Source organism: Lipophrys pholis, assembly GCF_963383615.2.
Source record: "Lipophrys pholis genome assembly, chromosome: 7".
NCBI classification, from domain to species: Eukaryota; Metazoa; Chordata; class Actinopteri; order Blenniiformes; family Blenniidae; genus Lipophrys; species Lipophrys pholis.
Genome location: NC_137638.1, coordinates 25,302,321 through 25,321,962, shown reverse-complemented (window position 1 = coordinate 25,321,962; position 19,642 = coordinate 25,302,321). Strand labels below are relative to the sequence as shown.

Below are 19,642 nucleotides of genomic sequence, written 5' to 3'. Positions count from 1 at the left end.
AGCAGCATATGTCTGTGACTCTGGCACAGGATCAAAGTGGGAGATGAGTCGCCTCAGCTGGTGACGGCCCCCTTTTGCCCATGGCAGCCCGAGCTTTCACTGTGCAGGGCAGGAAGATTAGTAAATTAGCGGAAGCCTGTGTTGAATTAGCATTTAAGAGTTTATGGTTGAATCCAGTTGATTTTAGATGAAGACGTTGGATGTGCTGTCCACGCCCGTGTGAGGCCGCGTCGCGTCTGGAGCACTAATGCTATGAATCACAATACCGCGACACATCAACACTGAACTGTTACTGCATTCTAATACTTCAGAGCGCCAGTGGTAATCCAGTGGGTTAAAGAGCTATATACAGTATGTATATCTAAATATATATCTAAATATATATATATATAGACTACCATATAGACTACCTTGACATTTCATAGGTCAGTGATTGTGTATTACCAGGGACATCAGGATAACACTGGATCAGAACAAATAGGACAGCATGTAATATTTTGTGTTATAATCAGCTTATCTGGTTGGGGCCCAAGTGTGCAGACAAACCGGCAGCCTGGTTCGATGTGAATTAATTTGATCATGGCAGGTTTGTGAGATTCTCCTTCTCTGTTGGCTCCTGACTGAGAGGGACGCAGATGTGAGACCACATCTCCCCATGGAAAAGGACTGAGTGATTCTCACAAAGTCATGGCACCCTGAAAATTTTTTTTTTCCTTTTTTAAAAAAGTATTATTATTTGGAGCGTGTCTTGTGTTCATCGCTGAATTGTTGGGTCAGATCACACAGCATTTCAAACCAATGATAATCCATAATATTCTAGCCACACACTTTAAAGAATTCAACATGAGTCCGTCTGACTGAAGGATGGGAAATTGTTTTCCTGGATACAGGTAATACAAATTGCCTTGATATAAAGTGGAACAAAATACTATTTGGATTTAATCCTCCACCTGATTGTGCTCTCAGTTTGTTCACCCCACAGTAAAAAGAATAGATGGAAGCCTCTGCTGTAGTTAAGGTGTGAAGCTATGTCCTACAAATACCTTGATTCCCTGCGTTTGCCGTTGCATGGCATTAGTGTGGGTTGATTCATGCTTCATTTGTAGTGCTGTGTTTGCTCCCTTGCTCAGTTTCCAATGTTGACACGGCCTCCTGAGGGTTGAACACTCTGTCTGGACCACTCAGAGAACAGTCCATCATCTCAGCAGCTAATCTGCCTGCGCGTCTACTGGCTACTCGAATGTGACGGAGCAAGTCGTGACACTATTGCTCAGGTCTTAGTGTTATGTCTTCGCACACGAGCTATCAAGGTAATGGGTAAAACTGCTCCAATTAAATTATGTTACACGTTTTTAGGTATTGCAGTATTATTTTAATAAAATACTACTTGCACTTTGTGTAAATTATGCAATTTGTGTTTGGGCGTCTTGATTGTAGATGGTGGTTTCTAGATCAAGATATTTAAGACTTAAAGAAAAACAACAGAAATAAATCAGTTTGTTTCAGAGACTCTGCGGGCAGACTGGTCACTCAAGATAATCTCCAGAGCTGTCGTTATCTCACAGGATAAAGCGCACTGTCGAACTCTGTACTCAATTCTTTGTGCAGTGGCCATTCACTCCAGAGTTTTCAGTTTTACCCACATCTAACACTCATGAATATACACTTCAACTACAATGGTGTTAATTCATCCACTCAATCATCCCACCATTCATTCATCCACCTTCTGTTTAATCCGGTCCATTCTGGGTGATTACAGGGCAAACACAGTGAGACCGTTACATATCTTTACACTTATGAGAGGAGAGTGCTAACATCAAATAATTTACACATATTGACACACTGTGAGGAATCAATGGCTATGAAATGGTTGAAGCAAAAAAAAAAAAAAAAGTTTGATCTCAGACAGTGATTAAGTTATGTAGTCTGATCAAAAAAAACACAAAAAAGGTTGATGACCAACTTGTATAAAAATGAGATGTTTGGCTTCTGACATCCTTGTTTACATGGTTTGTGAGTTGAGTAGGAGTAATGCATGCAAGCAAACTGTAATGAAATTCTTGCTGTGCTGTTTATATTCTGATGTACAAATCAGGAAGTCACAGTAAGCATGATCTATCCCGCTAAAATTCATCAAAAGAAATAGTTTGGTACGCGCAATTCTTTTGGTCAGGAAGAAACCGGAAGGAATTACTGAGACATTGTATGGAATGAATGAAAGATGGTGAAAAAAAAAACCCCAAAATAAACAAAGCAATGTTTGGATTTTTGAATCCAATGGGAAAAGGGCATGTCCCCCTGCATGTCTCCCAGTGAAAATTAACACGATCCCAACAGAGTGTGTCGTTTTTGTGTTGCGCGGCCTCCATGTAATAAGGAGAACTTCTTCCACACACACGTACTACTAAGTGGGTTGTACTGTGTGGTGGATGTATTGGACCATTGTCTTTTGTAGACACACGTTTACAAGAATTGTCTGTTGTTAAAAGGCGTTGACTGCGTGAGATGAAGGTTACATGCAGCCTGTAGAAATCTGGGGATGAGTAAGCTTTTGTGTCTGAGTGGGAGACAGCTATGGGCTCCATAGCAATTGCTCATTTGCAGCAGTAATCATCAGATGTTCTCAGTGGCCTTTTAGTCAGCAAAATGTTTTCAGCTGCCAAAACATGAAAAAAAAACAAAAACCTAACAACCCTGTTTACTCTTTGATAATACAGCGTTTTCTGTAAATATCAGTGAATTGTGGAATCCAGCATTGTCGCAGAAAAATTAATAGGTATCACAGCGCTGCAGAGCACCCTCCTTTATCTACGTAGGAGTCTGCCGTGGATGCGTGAGTCATTGTTTGGTTTCCATTAAGGTAAAAGTGTCATCTGACATCTTTGTGTTCATGCAGTGAGATTATCAGATTTACAGACCTCTCTCTGGGGCCTCTCACTGAGCATGCTATTTCAAATTAGCCCTACATTTTATTAGAGCTCTTGGTTTATCCTTTTTGTTCCACTCACATCACCAATCCTCTCATTGTATTGCGGCGTGATCGTAGTAGAGCGAACCCTCCTCTTGTTAGGGGCCGAGCCCGAAAGGCCTGGCCTCCTGTGGAGGCTAGGACCTTATTGTATTTCGGATGTTTCTTCTTTTTTCTTCGTTTTTCTTTGTTTTTTGACTCCTGATGCGGTTTTGAGCCCAAATTTGACCCCCTAAACACGCTCAAAAACTCACCAAATTCGGCACGCTCATCAAGACTGGTGAAAAGATTAAGGAAATGTAAAAAATATCCCCCCGGAGTGCCAAAATGTGCTCTCTAGCGCCACCTAAAAACACTAAGGCCACCACGGCCTGTAGGAATGACGTACACAGATCAAACCAAAACTCAATTGTTCGTCTCATCAAGACCTAAAAATCACGTGCTGATACTCCTGACCGAAATCCAACAGGAAGCCCGCAATTTGCCTTTCAAAATAAGATTTTCAAACGCTATCTCCTCTGAGGGTGAATAGCGTATCGGCTTCATAACACTATTAAATGACAGAGGAGACTCTACTGCCCAATACTTCTGTTCACTTGTTTGACTCATCGAGCGGTTTCGTTTTTATTAGCCGTCAAATTTCCAAACGACAAATTCCGCCGCCTCCCTCCCCTCATTCAAATCCATGGGAAAACCAAAATGACTCCTCAAAAACAGCCGTGACAGAACTCCCCGAACAAGTGGCGACTGTGGCTAAACCGTCAAGTGACATTTATCATTGAGTCAGATGGAGCAAAATTGTGCGTCTGCGTCAAACTCCGCCTCCTAGTGTCTGAAGTTTACGTCTGACTGCTTCGAAACCCACACAGACTTAAAGACAACAAATTTTCCTCTCACGAAATGATCATTTCCGTCCTCTCCCCCACTCTGGTGACATCACCAACTGCAACTGCGCCCCTCTCCTGCATCTCTCTCTCCTGCCTCTCCCTTTTCTGCCTCTCCCTCCCTCATCTCTGTCCTGCCTCTCCCTCTCCTGCCTCTCTCCCTCCTCTCTTTCTCCGAGCCTCTCTCTCCTCTCTTTCTCCTGTCTCTCGCTATTCTCTCTCTCTCTTCCCTCTCTTTCACTCCACTCTCTCTCTCCTGCTTCTTTAGTCTCTTATGTCTCTCCCTCTTCTCTCGTTCCAGAATCTCCCTCTACGCCTGTATCTCCTGCCTCTCCTTCTTTTCTCTCTCTTGCCTCTCCTTCTTCCTTCTCTCCTGCCTCTCCCTCCTCTCTCTCTCCTGCCTTACCCCCTCCATCTTTTCTTCTTCCTGCCTCTCCTCTTCTTCTTCTCTCCCTCCTGCCTCTCCTCTTCCTCCTCTCTCTCGCTCTCTCCTGCATCTTTAACCTCTGGAGTCGCTCTCTCCTGAATCTCTCCAGCCTCTCCATTCGCTCTGAGAAACAAATGTTTCTCCGTGTTTCCGGTACCTTTGTGGCTTTCTCCTCTGCTTGTTCAATCTACAGCTTGTCTCTGTCAGTCATGGAACTCTCCTTTGTTGTAGTTCCTTTTTTAAATTGGCACACTCAGCCTCCTTTCAGGTTCAGAGCATTTGTGCGACTCTTCACTGTCAATTCCAGACCGCTAGCGTTGGTCTCACAGTCGCCTAGTTGCTCTTTGGCCTCGTCTACCTGATTGCTACAAGCCTGCTCCAGCTCTCCAAGTGGGTTGCCTGTCTCCTGCAGCTTCCTGTCGGCTTCAGAGCTTTGTGCCTGAACATCCTCCTCTTCTCCTCGCGGCTATTGGATCTTCACACTGATCACTTGCTCTAGATTGGTCTTCAGAAGTCCGACCTGGTTGCTCAAATCGTCCTTTTGTTTTGTCAGTTTATTGTCCTCTTCTACCGTCCTTTTGCATCGAAAGTCCTTTAGGTTTTCCATTGTCTCAACCTTTCAAAAATCTGGCACTGTTGATAAAAGGCGGTAGAAGGTGGTAGAATTCTCCCCTTTCACACAAGAGGCTGTGGTTTGATTCATGGCACAATGTTGTCTATTGTCCATACATACATACATACATACATACATACATACATACATACATACATACATACATACATACATACATACATACATACATACATACATACATACATACATACATCTTTAACACAACTTATTCTTGCTGAATGCACCCTGAAGACGTCTCCAGTCCATCACAGGGCAAAACACAGACACTCACATTCACATGTAGGGGCAGTTTAGCGTCACCAATTAACCTCACATGCATGTTTTTGGTCTGTGGGAGGAACCCGGAGTACCTGGAGTAAACCCACACACACATGGGGAGAACATGCAAACTCCACACAGAAATGCCCGGGCTGTATTTAACATGCTCCGTTCTGGCTGAAACTTTACACGTTGCATGAGAGTCCAATTTTGATCACAGCCATAAGCTAGTTACATTGTTCGAGCATAGCGCCACCTTCTGGAAACAGGAAATGTGGCGTACATGCACAAAACCTGGACATGCCACACATTATGACTTGCGTGGGTGTGCGAGGACCCGTTCAAGACTGCTTGCATTTTTAATTTTCATCTTGTGTTTCATTTAGTTATCTCTCCTCAGTTTTTAAAAATGTCAATTCTCTTGTTTTTGCCTTTCTAATGTCAAACATCAGCAGGCGGGTTGTGTGGTGTTTGGTGGCACAGAGAGGTCAGACACTGGTGAAAGTGGCAGCTTCATTTCTGATTGTGCTGCACACTGAAGCTCATGCCTCACACTGGGAAACAAAGAACATGAGGAAAAATACAAAATGTGGAAGACACACTGGGGTATTCTCTTTGCCCCTGCTGCATGGTGTTAAATATGCCTGTGATAGTTAATGCCTTGCTGAGGTGTTATACCGGGGACAGAATGCTGCAGAGCTGAGGAGCTTAGACGATAAATCCTGTCTCCAATCCAATTTTTCATTTTGCCCACATTTCCTTTTTCCATTTGCATTTCCATCCAGGCGTCACTGCCTTCATGTATCCCTCTCTTGATCATATATTAACTAATTGTTGCTGTTTTGGTCACTTCACTTTCCCCCATCCTCTCTGGTCTGCATGTGATTTCTTTTGTTCTGTGTGTGTACGTGTATCTGTGCGCTCGCGTGTGTGTTCCGATGTACTTGTTGACCTTTGGGAGTTACACTTGTTTTTCTTATAAATCTGTGATTCAGCAGTCAGTCTGCATTTTCCTGTGCAGACATACACACTTGCGCACACACAAACATACACAATTGCAAGCGGCAGACGAGTACAGTATTAGTGGAGTCCAAGCATCTGTGCCTGTGCACACAGACTTAAGCTGTGGGGGTTATGTAACTTACTCTGCCATTTCAAATGATTTGAAATCACAAGGGCTTGCTGTGCGGGACTAGATTAATGTGTGTCTGGGCTAGCAGCATGTGCACTATAGTCATATACCACATGATGTTTAGTGGAGCTGATGCTTGGGTTCACGCTAACAGAGGGGAATCCTCTCTTAAAGACCCCGACGCTCTGCTCTGCCATTATTCACACTGTTTCTTTAATGTGCCTCTCCTTTGGCGGCAGCTCTGCGGGATAAAACAAACAAAACCTCCAACAAGAACCGTGTCGCTGGTCTATATGTATATGTGTGTGTTTGTGGTGTTTTCCCTGCAGTTTTATTTCTTTTTTTGTGTGTGCGTAGAAGGCTGATTGGTCAAGTTGTAGGTGGTTTAACTAACTTCATCTGCTTGCTTAATTTGTCCTAATATGGAGAGCTGGATGCTGCTGTTGTTCCTTCTTTTTCCCCCTGGCTGGTTGCATTTTGCGTTCCTGTATTTTGGTTTTGGTTAACTCTGTTTCAATGCTTATATTTGTTCTCGCCCCATTTCCTACACACCCCAGCAGTGTTGGTTAAATTAATGTTTTGTTTTTATTTGAGCCTTCTTATCCTGTGTGGTCAGGTTTGTTTTGAAGCTTTCAGTCCAAAGTCACTGACTTTTTGTTTGCTGTGCCGTAGAGTCATAGACTGCTGTATGCTTGTGATTTTCAGAGGATTATAATTTCACCCTTAGTTATAATTAGCGAGGTGAAGCAAACCTTAAAATTGTCTGTTTTAAATCCATCCCCAAGCAAGCCTGCATGGGGGAGTAATTCCAATATCTCCATAAGATATCTGCTGTTTGCATACAGCCGCCTTCTGGTAAAGAAGTTCAGCAGCTTTTTTTACACTGCCATCAGCTGGATTATTGCAACATCCATCATTATCCATCATGCATATTTAACACAACAAAGAGAGGAAGAAGATGAAGTAGGAGAAGAAGAAGGGAGAGCGTAATGAGGTTACCCCTGCTCACTAGAGATTATTCACAGAGCTCTCCCTCCTAAAGATCAGAAGACTGAACACTGAGAATAGGATAGGGAAAGCCTCCTGTGTTAATTAGTCATTGCAGCAATAATGCTGTAGCATGTGAACCTGATTGCATCTCCATGTTACTGTGCAGTGAGCTCAGAGGAAGCACTAACAGAAATACCACAAGTAGAAAGTGCTGTGTGTGAGAGAAGAGCTGTCCATGGTGCTGAATGCTGTGCTTCCAGGCTTTTTGCAGCTCTGTGGGTTAAATGCTAACTTATGATGTGATGGGGAAATGAAATATCAAGATGTTTCCCATTGTAATTTAACATTTGCTATCCAAAAATTCAACAGGGAATAATATAACGTCATAGATTTGTTAGAATATGTTAAAGGTCGTTATTATCAGGATACTTAATATAAAAGGTTAAATAAAGGTTTTTGTCAAATGTTATTACAATCGATTAAAAAGATGTTGAGACATTCATGTAGGTACTCGATATTTTGTAGCTTTTTCTGACAATAATTGTTATAATGCCAAAAAAGTGGTAGGTTTGTTCCAACCATCCATCTTTTATATTGTATTATCCATCTTAAGTCACAGAAGGCTTTAGACAATCCCGGCTTACTATGAGTGAAGGCAGTGTACAAACTGGACAGGCCACCAATCCACTATCATGGACACACAGACAGTCTCACGCTCACGTCACACCTATGGATAATTCTATTGTATCCATTGTGACCTCAAACTCATATTTTTGAACTGTGGGAGGAAACCCACGCCTGTCCTCGAACTCGATGTCGTCCCAAGTGAAAAATTGTCAAAGCTAAAAATAAATCTGAAGATTATTGTTTAAGGATATGCAAGATTTCTCTGTTAGAGGCTTTAACATCAGCTCACTCGCAGGCCTGCATGCACCATAAATATCAGACAATTAAGCCAATTAGTGCTTTATTCATGTGCAAGGCAGTTCAACTGTCATGTCGCCTCACGCCACTATTGGGGCCTGTCAGACAGCGATCCCCCTCTCCATGAGACTGCTTGAGGAGACTGCAGTTTTAAAGTAGATGTCTCTTGTAAAACCACCGCAGTCGGTCAGTACAATCATGCAAAATGGAACAAGGCAGCTGTGTCAGAGGGAAAAAAAAAACTGGCTTATAATCACTCCAGTAGAGCAACGTGCAACCACTTTCATGTCAAGTATTTGGATATTAACCTGCAGAAAACGAAGACTGCTGCTGCTGGCGATGCAGCCAACCTCAGGAAGGTTTACCCGGCCTGTCTGGGAAAAAAAGGCAGCTACACTGACCTTCAAGATATTATTTCATTTAACTTTGTTGAAGGTAAGGGCTTCAAGAAGTTAATGGAATATGTTGAGGCTGAACAAACCTTGCAACATTTTGAGTGTTTTTCTGAGTGTCTCATTTTTTTCATTCTCGTCTGAATTAGAAATTTTCATTCACTTGACAGAGAAATTAAACATCCGTAACCAGTATAATTTCAGTGTAACCATCGAGTTCGTCCTGTTAGAGCATTTTAATCGTACAATTATACACTATTGTTTACCCATTGAGCAACAGTGGTCCAAATCAAGTCTTTAAGACATCATCTCTATACGTCCAGAAGACGTCTTAAGGGAAGCCCAGAATCAAAGTTTTTTGTACGTCTTTCCTGGACATTGCATGGATGTCCTGTCTGGATGTCACATGAATGTACAAACAAGACCTCAGGATGACGTGATGCAATGAAAAAAAAAGATTTCAATTGTGACCACGCCTGGAATCAAACCCAAACCTCTTTCATGAGAGACAAGACTCGTTTCCACTGGACCAGCAACACAATATAGATGATGTTGATAGTTACGATACTTTTGTAAGCATGCCACTGGTGCATGACAAGCTTAAAAAAATATTGTATGAATTGATGTTATCTAGGGAACATTGTTCGTCTCGTCACAATACTTTCCTAAACTTGTCATATATAAGTGCCACGCTTACAAAATTATTGTCAGAATTGCAGTAGTCAGGAGTGTGCTGTTGGTCCAGTGGATAGGGATCATGAAAGAGGTTTGGGTTAAAGTCCAGCTGTGGTCATGTGTTTTTTTTTGGGTTTTTTTCATTGCGTCACGTCATCCAGAAGTAAGGAAAGATGTACAAAAAACTTTAACTCTGGCTTCCCTGAAGACGTCTTCTGGACATTTGGATATGACGTCTTAAAGACGTGATTTGGACCACTCTGTGCCCAGCAGGTAGTTTTATCTTATGCAATTGTAACAAGAAAAAGGTCTACAAAATATTGCCACAACAGAAACTGCTTTAAACATTTTCTTTTTTTCTCCAACATGCACAGTGATAAAAGCTGATAAAATTATTGTGGATTCCTTATAGTCTGTCATCTGTTCCAGAAACTGTAAAACGATTCACTTTAATCAAGGTTCAGAGTCTTATGCCAGTACATTATATCTGAATTTTACTGGAATGTTCAATGAAGTCAGAAACATTCTTACCTTTAAAAAACAAAAACAAAAAAGAACCATTCTTGTCATCCCAATATGTTGAAAACAATCTCTGCTGTTTCTAGCAGAGCCGCAACATTGGGAACACAGTAAGATAGACTGCTGTGACGGCACCTCTCTACCTCTCTCATGCATGTATTTGCATTAGTGCCACAGAGGCACAAATGCTAGACACAGCCTAAGGGTATGGTCCTTCTCATCTATCTTCATCTGCTGAGCAGTAAACGCCTCTTCACTTATACAGGAGCTCATTACTCACAATGGCAGCCATTTGAATCTTTTATCAGAGGGATTTTTAATTGAACATTGGCAAATGTGCTCCAAACAAATGGGCCTCAGCAAGCCCGAAAGCTGTGTTTTTAGTATCTGTGTGTGCGGTGGTGGTGCATGTGTGTCTGTAAGTGTGTGTGAAATATTCATCGTGCAAGTTAGAGCAGCGTCGTAGCCGTCTGGTTCTGAAAACTGTACACATTAGATACCAGCCCACATGGGAGATGGCAAGCTGTCTGCGGAGGCTCTGTGTGAATCACTCCCAGGAAATCATTTAAGAGTCTACGTGGTCATGCACGTCATGGATGTCTATACTTTTTTTTGAACATACCAAATCTTTTATTCTAGCACTTTCTTTTGAATCCCAGCTAAGCAACTGTGGCGTTTAGATGTTTGAAATTCAAAGTAACTTCAGTAACAAACACTGGCTGTGGCTAATAAGTCCCAGCTGTACATGCAAATGAACTGCTTTCTGTTCTTTTCAGCGGCAAATCACCAGTAGTTTCCCATTTTTAAGTAGATTGAACACAAAAATCTCTCTTTAAATAATCCAATTGCATTGCAAATGTTTGCACATCCTAACTCTGCTAACATTTCATTTCAGCAGTTATAACCAAAGTTTATAAACGTCATCTTTGGGCATCAAACTGACCTCATACATCAGACTTAATTTCAAAACATTTTGTCATTTTTATCGGAACTCTTTTTACGCATTTGTAATCTAATCATGAGCTTCTCATATTCCTGCTATACATGTTTATGTGACGGTGTTAATCCTTATTAGATATAGGAGCGACAGCAGCTACACAGAGTCACAGTGAGTCACCAGCGAGCAGTGATAGGGAGTTAAAGATTTAATCATACCAAGTGTCACTTGCTCGGGGTGAAATGCCACAAGGTTAAAGATCACAATCGGGGCAAAACTTGTTCCCCTTCCTGCTTAGCCTGTTCACTGACCTTATCGGTCACTGTCTTATTAAATGCTTTCAACACTTGCAGCAGGTCAAGAGAGACGGCAAGAGAGCCGGCACATGTAACAAAATAAACATCTGTTTGAATGCATGGCCATCTATATACGTACATTCAAAGTCAAACCGAGCAGCGAGCATGGCCGTGATGAAGTGCACATTCATGCTTTCTAACATGTATCCTGCCCTGCGGGCTTCTAGCGGCTTCGCCGGTGCTTATTTTCGTCTTGCTCTCGGACATGTGGTGCTATGCTGCCGGCGATTGTGTGTGCACGTGCATACACTGGTAGCACACACTGACACAGATAAAACCCTGTTTAATTCTATACGCTAATCTTAGAACATCCAGCTGCACTTTCACTCTCGTCCTTTGCAAGGATATTCCTTGCACACTGATAGTGAGCTCGGTCTGATCAAACAAGAGGATCCAGTTGGCGACATAATGGTGTTGTAATTTTCCCACCGTAATAGGAATACAATAGATAAATGACTCTGCGTGTTCCATGTTTATGTGCACCCCCTTCACAAGGCAGTGCAACCAGGCTAATGTGGCACCCATACTAGAGAGGACGAGTCATAATGAGACGTCAGCAGAGCAGGAATGGACACAGAGGCAGCTGTGATGGGTAGCTACCATTTCTCTCTGTCTGCCCTCGCTGAGAAGACAGTTGTCTGAGCAACCGTGAGAGACTGAGCGAGTCATCCTCCATAAGGACTGTGGTAGACTTTTAGTCATGCATTGGCTCCTACTGCACAATATGAAGGAAGCTGAACTTTGTGTTTCCAAGTAATTGTACTTTGAGTTGCGAGTTAATATTGTATTTTCCCCCAGAAAAATATGTTCTTAAAGAAATTTGAAAAAACAAACTGTCAATATATAATGAGCATATTGAAAATAGACATATAAATAAGTCATCATTTAGTGTACTGAAGTATTAGTCTAGTCAATTAGTCAATAAGTAATATTATTTCTATTTTATTATATTCTAAAACATTAAAAATGCTCAGATTTGATGAATTATGTATATGTTTGCAACAGTACGTACGTTCTGTGACTTACACTAGTTTTTATGTACATGGTGCACAGATTATGATGTTTTGGGTATTTTCCAGTGAAATACATGACTGGAAAAGGAAATATGTTTTGCCAGAAAAAAAAGGAGAAAATCATAATCATGTTTATAACGTTTCAAGAACACTTTTAATGTACTTTTATCATTTACCAAAGTGACAGAAATCCTGCACAAGCAAAGTCATCCTCAATTGTTTAAACTATCAAATAATTAAACCTGTGATGTTTTCAATGTATTGTCTGTTTAGAAGTAAAAAGAAATGTCACTGTCTGGATCAAAGCTGAACCAGAATTGAACCTAACAGTTACAGGTTGTTGCACAAGTAGGTAGCAAGGCAGAGAATCTCTCAATGGGAACTTAAGGGAATGCTCAAACAGCCTGTTTCAAACCAACAAATGCACTAAATGCACTTCTTTTCTCCATAATAATATTTGTAAAGCTCATGTTTTAAGTTTAATTTTGAAGCTTGTTTGGATCGGTGTTCGCTTGCTTGCCATTTTCAATTCCCTGGCATCGCTGCGTCTTGGCATTGCACGTCTGCAGATGCGCCCTTGTTCGCTCAGCAAATGTGGACACACAAACAGATTTTTGTTTGATATCTGTCGTCGTGTTATTTATAAAAGACTGCACCTTACGTCCTTCCCGTTTGCACCTTTCAAATTAAAGCACTCCCGGCTCCTGTGCGTTTCCCCACGAATAGAAACATTCAATAATATCTGGTTGATAATGTAGAAATTGCTCTGTTTCACACCTGCTCACACATACACATGAACTGTTACACGTACACTCTGTCCATCCAATGTCTATATCCCACTTACGGGGGACTGGTGCTGATCACAGCTGGTTACACCCTCCACACGTCTATCACAGGACAAACGCACTCACATTTACACAATATGCAATTTAGAGCCACCAATTATCCATTACGCAAGCTTTTGTTCCGAGCGAAAGACCACATGTGCACAAGGAGAACATGAAAAATCCACAGAGAAAAGACTCCAACCAGGGACAGTCTCCGCTGTGTGTTTTCCTCATGCACATACCCTCACACAGCTACAGTACATGCTGACTTCTTCCAGCTCCCTCTCCACCCTTGTTTCACTGACTTCTCTCAGGAAGCTTCTGTTCCTGACAAATTACAGCGGTCGTCCTCTGCTTTTTTCCCCCTTCTCCCCAGGAGACTGAGATCAGCACCAGAAGGAAGGAGTGTGAAGCACTCGAGGCAGAGGTGAAGAAAAAGAATCAAACATGTCAGACTTTGGTAAGTGCTCCAAGAATATACCCCGGTCTCAGAATAAAAGGACCGAGGCTAAAATTGATTTGTACCCGAGAGCCTCGCCAGCTATCATCTCACACACACACACACACACACACACACACACACACACACACACACACACACACACACACACACACACACACACACACACACACACACACACACACACACACACACACACACACACACACACACACACACACACACACACACACACAAGCATCCCCTGAGAAGAGGCAGTGATAGCTTTGGTTCTCAGGCAGCGAATTAAAATTAACAAACTTGGAGCGATTAATTGCAGGTTTCAGTATCTTGGGGTTGAGTTTTATTTGCAAGGGGAATATATTTTAATAATCAGAGACATGTTTGTTGTAATAATGATTTGCTTCATGCCATCTTGCGTTCATAGAGGAACTGTTGTAAACATGTTGTATACTGTAAAGTGCTTTCCAAGGGCTGTGGCTGTATTGGTTTCCTTTATGTAACACAATAGTTCACGTAGCCCCATACAACGTTTCTGTGATTGTAAGTACACGGCACTATGTGTGTCTGCTCGCCATGGTTAAAGGTCAGAGATCTGTTACACAATTCCCGCATTTTCACTCGGTATTTGGTGTTGAAGGACAGTTTCTCACAATGGCCCAGAAATGTCATTCTGCCTGCTGAAGTCACCTTCACTCAGGGCCAAAGGTAAAGGAAAGGAACAGGAGAAACGTTGGTGTCCTGTTGGGAAGAAAAATGCTTCACGTGTCACATTTTGGCTTTTTCGCAGCAGGTTATCTGAATAAAGGCTTGATGTTAGTCCCATGTTGGCTCTCTTTGCTTATGATGAGTGGTCATTAGAAGTTGTTTGCACAACTAACGCTTTGGGAGGGCTCAGTGGTTAGCAGTATATTTGTGTTGATGCAGTGCTGATGATTGAAGACCAAATGTCTAAATGTGTATTTGTAACGGGTTTCCATTGTGGGCTGCAGTGAAGAGTGGGTTTGCTTACAGATGCAGGAATGTGGAGGATTTGGTGGTGAAATCAGGTTTAGTGGGAGATACATTACCCCTCATGCTCAGAAAATGAATTTGGCATTCAGTGACTCTTTGGCCCAGGGTGTTTGTTTGGTCTCATTGATTCAACTCTAATGTTTGTTTTCTTTGAATCTAAAACATTTTCAAGTGACCGCAGGTCTCCACTTCAGCCGTCTCAAATCACTTTGCATTTTCAGTCACATTTACTCCTTCACTTGAATACCAGTGGTGATGTAGCTGCCATGCTGGATCCCCCGTCAGGAGTGAGTGAGAGTTTAGCGTCTTGCCTGAGGAAACTTTGACACAGGCATGTGAGGAGCCTTGGATTGATCTGCTGAGCTTGTTGAGGTCAAGGAGGCTCCTCTGCCACCAGAGCCACAGTGAACACAAGGCTACTCAACCATAGACTAACGCTATCCGAACACAAAGCATGGCGAGTCACCACTGAGAGGTGTTGCAAAGGAGAAAGCGAAGGAGATTTTTTTCCTTCCCTACCTGAAGGCAGTCAAATTGAACTTGCGCGGCAGACTTGAATACTGGATGCTCACAACGCGGATTTGAACTCTCACACTCATGGTCGCGACTTAAGAAAATGGTCTATTAGGGTGAGCAAAATGTCTCTTAACACAGTCGGGAAATGTAAAAAAAATAATAAAGAGGAAAGAGAAAAAAAACATAATCATCATACGTAGTTTTTATATTTACATGAATCTACTGTATGTCTCTTTTATTACTTTGAAACAGCTATTTACCAAAAATATACAAAGCTGGCTCTTTTAAAGGATATATATATAGTTCTACAAATACCTATAGGTTGTACCTTAGTGTGGACCGTAATGAAGTACTTTACCTCTGCTGTGTGGGTAATAATCCATTTGTGTACTGTTGTTACTTCAGTGGCGTAAACGGCGTTCGTAAGACAAGAGGAGTTATTCGGCTCAACCTCTCACAGAAAGGGGGTTATGGTTATGGTCATGGCAGTGGTGTGAGAGGCTTCACTCTGACAGTTGTTGGAGTCCCATCAAGCACATTGACTAAAGTTCACTCTGAGAGCAAAGAAGCCACCTTGCCGCTTTGTTGGTGAAGTGGCATCTTAACTATGGGATATGGAGCGGCATGCTTCATATTAGCTAAATTCACTTGAATTTCAAAGATTGCAAAAATGCATATTTTAATATGAGGCTTACAGTCTGTGGGCTTGGCAGCTGGAAAAAACAATATGGGGTTGACACAAAATCGTACACTCCATAGAATTTATACATGTTTAACACAGACGTATGTGCAGAGCAGTGCAGATGGTATGAAATGAGATTGCGCCTTTGAAAGGTAGGAGCTGTAAGGATTCAACAGTAATTTAAATGGAAATGTTTGGTCCCAGACTATTTGAATTCATTCCCCCGTGCCCTCGAGCCCTTCCCCTTAGATGAGCTGCTTTTATGTGTACTTTCCTCCCCCAAATAAACTCTCCATTAGGACTGTTTTCTCTCCTGCTCTGCTCTTTCGTCCCCTGCCCCAGCAGCTCTTCCCTCCTCGGCCATTGTCGGCCCCGCTGAGTCCGAGGGAAGCGACCCAAAGGACAAACATGGCGAGCAGAAATGGCAGGCTGGTCTCCACAGACAACAGCACAGCTCTTATCTCCTCCTGCACCGAGCTTCCAAGAACAGGGATGCAAATAGAGACAAGACCAATGAAGGCCACAGTGAGGGGACGGCGAGTCGGCAGTAATGTCACTCCCTGTTTGGTCTAAACTGACTTGCCTCTCTCTCTCTCATCTGTTTTTTCTGTCTCAGTCCTGTCCTTCTCCCCTTAAAATAAAGACTTCAAATGCAGAATTAGGTGCAGCTGTTTGTATCCCTGCAACTGTTTTGTGTATTAGTCTTGATTTCCATCTAAACTGACAGCTTATATACCTCAATTTTTCTCAGCAAACATTAAATATCCAGATTTTATCAATGCCTCATAGTGAGCTCAGCTTCCGTGGATGTGAACACGTCATCCGACTGAGTGCGTGAGTGACAGTAAATACTGTCATCGCCATCTGGCACCTCCACCTTCCTGTGTATCGGGTGTATAACTACAGACCTCTGTTCGCATCCAAAACCTGTTACCATGGGGACGAGCAGTAGCTGTGGCAGCACTGCTCAAATATGTATCCGTGCTGATCGAGGATCAATACTGAGGCAGACAGAAGGCAAACGCAACAAGTCCAAGAAAGGGTCTGTGTGGCTGAGCACTGAAATTCATCTCAGTCGTTGGGCTGAGACGCCGGCCTCTGTGGTCGGCTTGCTTTTCATTGTGAGCTGTTTGTAAACACACGACACCCTCAGTTGAAGGTGCGATTGGCATCTCTCATTGCTTTGACACATGGCATGCATTGTAATTCCTCTCAATATGGAATGCAGTATGCTCTGGGGTTTTTTTTGGGCGGGGGGGTTTGTACAGTAACTTACACTTAGTTTCCGGGATTGTACTTCATCTTTATAATTTGTGAATGTACACCCAATGTGCAATGCTGAGGAGGAATGAGGCTGGTTGTTGTTTTTCACTTTGTGTTACATTGTGCTGATACGAGAAGTGCTAAGTAGATGTCAATCGTTGGATTGATAAATATAAAAGAAAATGTCTTCTTGTAATTTTCCACAAAATGACTCCGAAGTCAAACCTAAAGCTGCTGAAATTAGATGCAAAAGACCAAACTGACTACTGGAAGAGGTCATCTGATTCGACCTCCAATCCTGCCCTGTTTGTAATCTGAAATGTCCTTGGGCAAGTAAACAAACTCTCACCTTTCTGTCAATAGAGATGAAACACTTTGCATAGTCGCTGCCATCATTGGCGTGTGAGTAAACTGGTGAACGTGATTAACAGTTTAAAGCGATTTCAGCCTTCTGAAACTGTGAAAATGTGAACTTCAGAAAGTTCATATCGCCTTCCTCGATTGTAATGAATTGTTCCGTCTTGTCTGTAATAGGAGTTTTTGCCCTCAAAGCAGGTCAGCTCATCACCACACACCTGTGCTTTTAAAGTGTCACAATTGATCTGCCAATGTACAGATTTTGACCTATGACCTGTTCAGAATTGTTTTGGAAGTAACAAAAGAGTAGTTTTTTCATTATTTGTTTCAACCCTCATCTCAATTTGTCCATTTCGTGAAGTGTCTTTGTGCAAAGACACTGAACCTCAGGTTTCTCCAACTGGTGTGTGAACAGTGGACATGATAGCAGCTGCCATTCATCCCTGTTTTATCTACTTGTATGAAGTAGTGATGAAGCCGTACGTGAAGTCCATTTACGCCACCCGGGTCACAGTCTTCAGCATCTATCTGATGACAGCAGTTTCTTGAATTAGTCGTCCAGTACATGACGCATGTTTTGATTTTTAGTTACGAAAAAAAACTGGGAGAAGCAGGCAGCCGGCTGTCATGTGCACTGACAGAAAATCAGTCAACAGACTCTCCTGAACAGAGACTAAGTGGGTGCAACGTTTGCGTTGCTCGCGAGTTAAATGGCAGAGTTGATTCATCTGTCAGGCCTGTCAGAATTAAACATGCTGCTGTGATACACAAGGCTGAGTCAGACTGCGTCTGGAAAAAAAAAACGCAGCGTTTGAAGCAGGAGTCACCAGTTAGCCATGTCCTCTGCCCCAGGCCTAATTAATTATATAGTGTACCGTTCATAAAACCAACTATCCTGGTCGCCACTGGCATGTGTAGCAATAATTTTCTGTGTCATTTAGTCTGTTTGTTCATTTGGGCCTGGTCCTCAGCTGAGTAGCGCCGCAGGCAGCTCAGTGCAGGCCACAGGGTTTTCTGCATGGATTTCTTCTCCAACTCTGGCTCGCAGGCTTTCCATAAAAACTGCGTCTTGCCAAGGGATTATGACGTATACTGATCTGTTTAAAGCGTTAACACATAACAGCACAGAACAAAGACACAGCTGATTCCTTGCGTATGAGACCATTTGAATCGCAGCGTTATGTGTGCGCAGTCACGTTCGACTTGCAGAAAGGATTTCGAATGAGGACGGCAGTTGTGCTGGAATGCTTAAATCAACAACAAACTCCTATTTTTTTCCCCTAAATGACTTCATTGTATTGTTCTTCTAATGTATGCTCAGTAAAATATTTGCCTTTTTGCTTCTTTAACTGAGTGTTTGTCCTTCATGGTGAACACCTGGAGGCGCAGTCAGTCCATATTAGCACTGAATTGAAGGATCAATGGATATGAATAGGAATGCCAATGCAATCCACTGCTCGTACGGGAAGCATTCAAATTGACTGGACACAACTGATGGAGGATGAAACGCCAATGTTTCTGTGACAGAAGTTAAGTGAATGGAAAAGCAGCAAACTTCAGTTGTGACTTATTTTTGCTTCGGGCTAATGTTTTCTTAGCACTGCTGTCCTTGACAGTTTTTCTCTTCAACGATAAGCAGAAGTGCTCTTTATTCATTCAGTCAGCATTCATTTTAGAGTGTACTCACGTCATTAGTAGGTGTAGTTATAGTGACAACTAACATTAAGTCTACAATTATAAGTATATGTATGTAGTTTTTAAGATTGCAATATAAATTCTTTGAAAATCCTATTTTTTTGTGAACTTTTCCCAGAGCTGCCTGTTTCACGTCGCACAACAGCAAAACAAAATTGCTACTGTTTTCCCGTTTGTATATGTATATTTACATATTATGTATATGTGTTTGCATGCTGTGTATTTGTGCATTTCCTCTTCTTCCTCCAATTGTCCTCTGGAACATCCTTCATAAGTAAAACATTAGGGAGCGGAGGCAGGCGCACCATCGCAGGCCATTAAGAAGCTCTGTATTTACTGTAAATGTATCATGCATGAGCCAGTAGCTTTCGGCTCTCCTGACATGAACAACCCTTGGCCTACATGCTGCTGGAGCTGCAATAAATTGCACATCTCAGAGAACTCTCCAGTTGACACTGCAAATTGCGTCTGCAGTACGCCTCACGACTGTTGATTGAATGTAATTACGTTTTCCTCCTCTGCAATGAGGGTTTTTTTTTTTTTTTTTCGTTGCTCCCAGCTTGATACAGTTGAATAGGAAAAAGCACTTTGTGTGTGCGTGTGTGTGTGTGTGTGTGTGTGTGTGTGTGTGTGTGTGTGTGTGTGTGTGTGTGTGTGTGTGTGTGTGTGTGTGTGTGTGTGTGTGTGTGTGTGTGTGTGTGTGTGTGTGTGTGTATATA

At 42.3% G+C, this 19,642-nt stretch overlaps 1 protein-coding gene across 1 annotated transcript in view; it reads left to right on the top strand.

Moving 5' to 3' along the window:
• The window catches only part of rimbp2b (RIMS binding protein 2b), a gene marked incomplete at its 5' end in the record, with an annotated part of 86,573 nt that overhangs the window by 32,540 nt on the left and 34,391 nt on the right, over nucleotides 1-19,642 (top strand). The window contains one exon of the mRNA XM_080466777.1: nucleotides 13,313-13,396. Coding sequence (XP_080322903.1) covers nucleotides 13,313-13,396 — 84 coding nt within the window. The remainder of the gene's footprint in view (nucleotides 1-13,312; nucleotides 13,397-19,642) is intronic.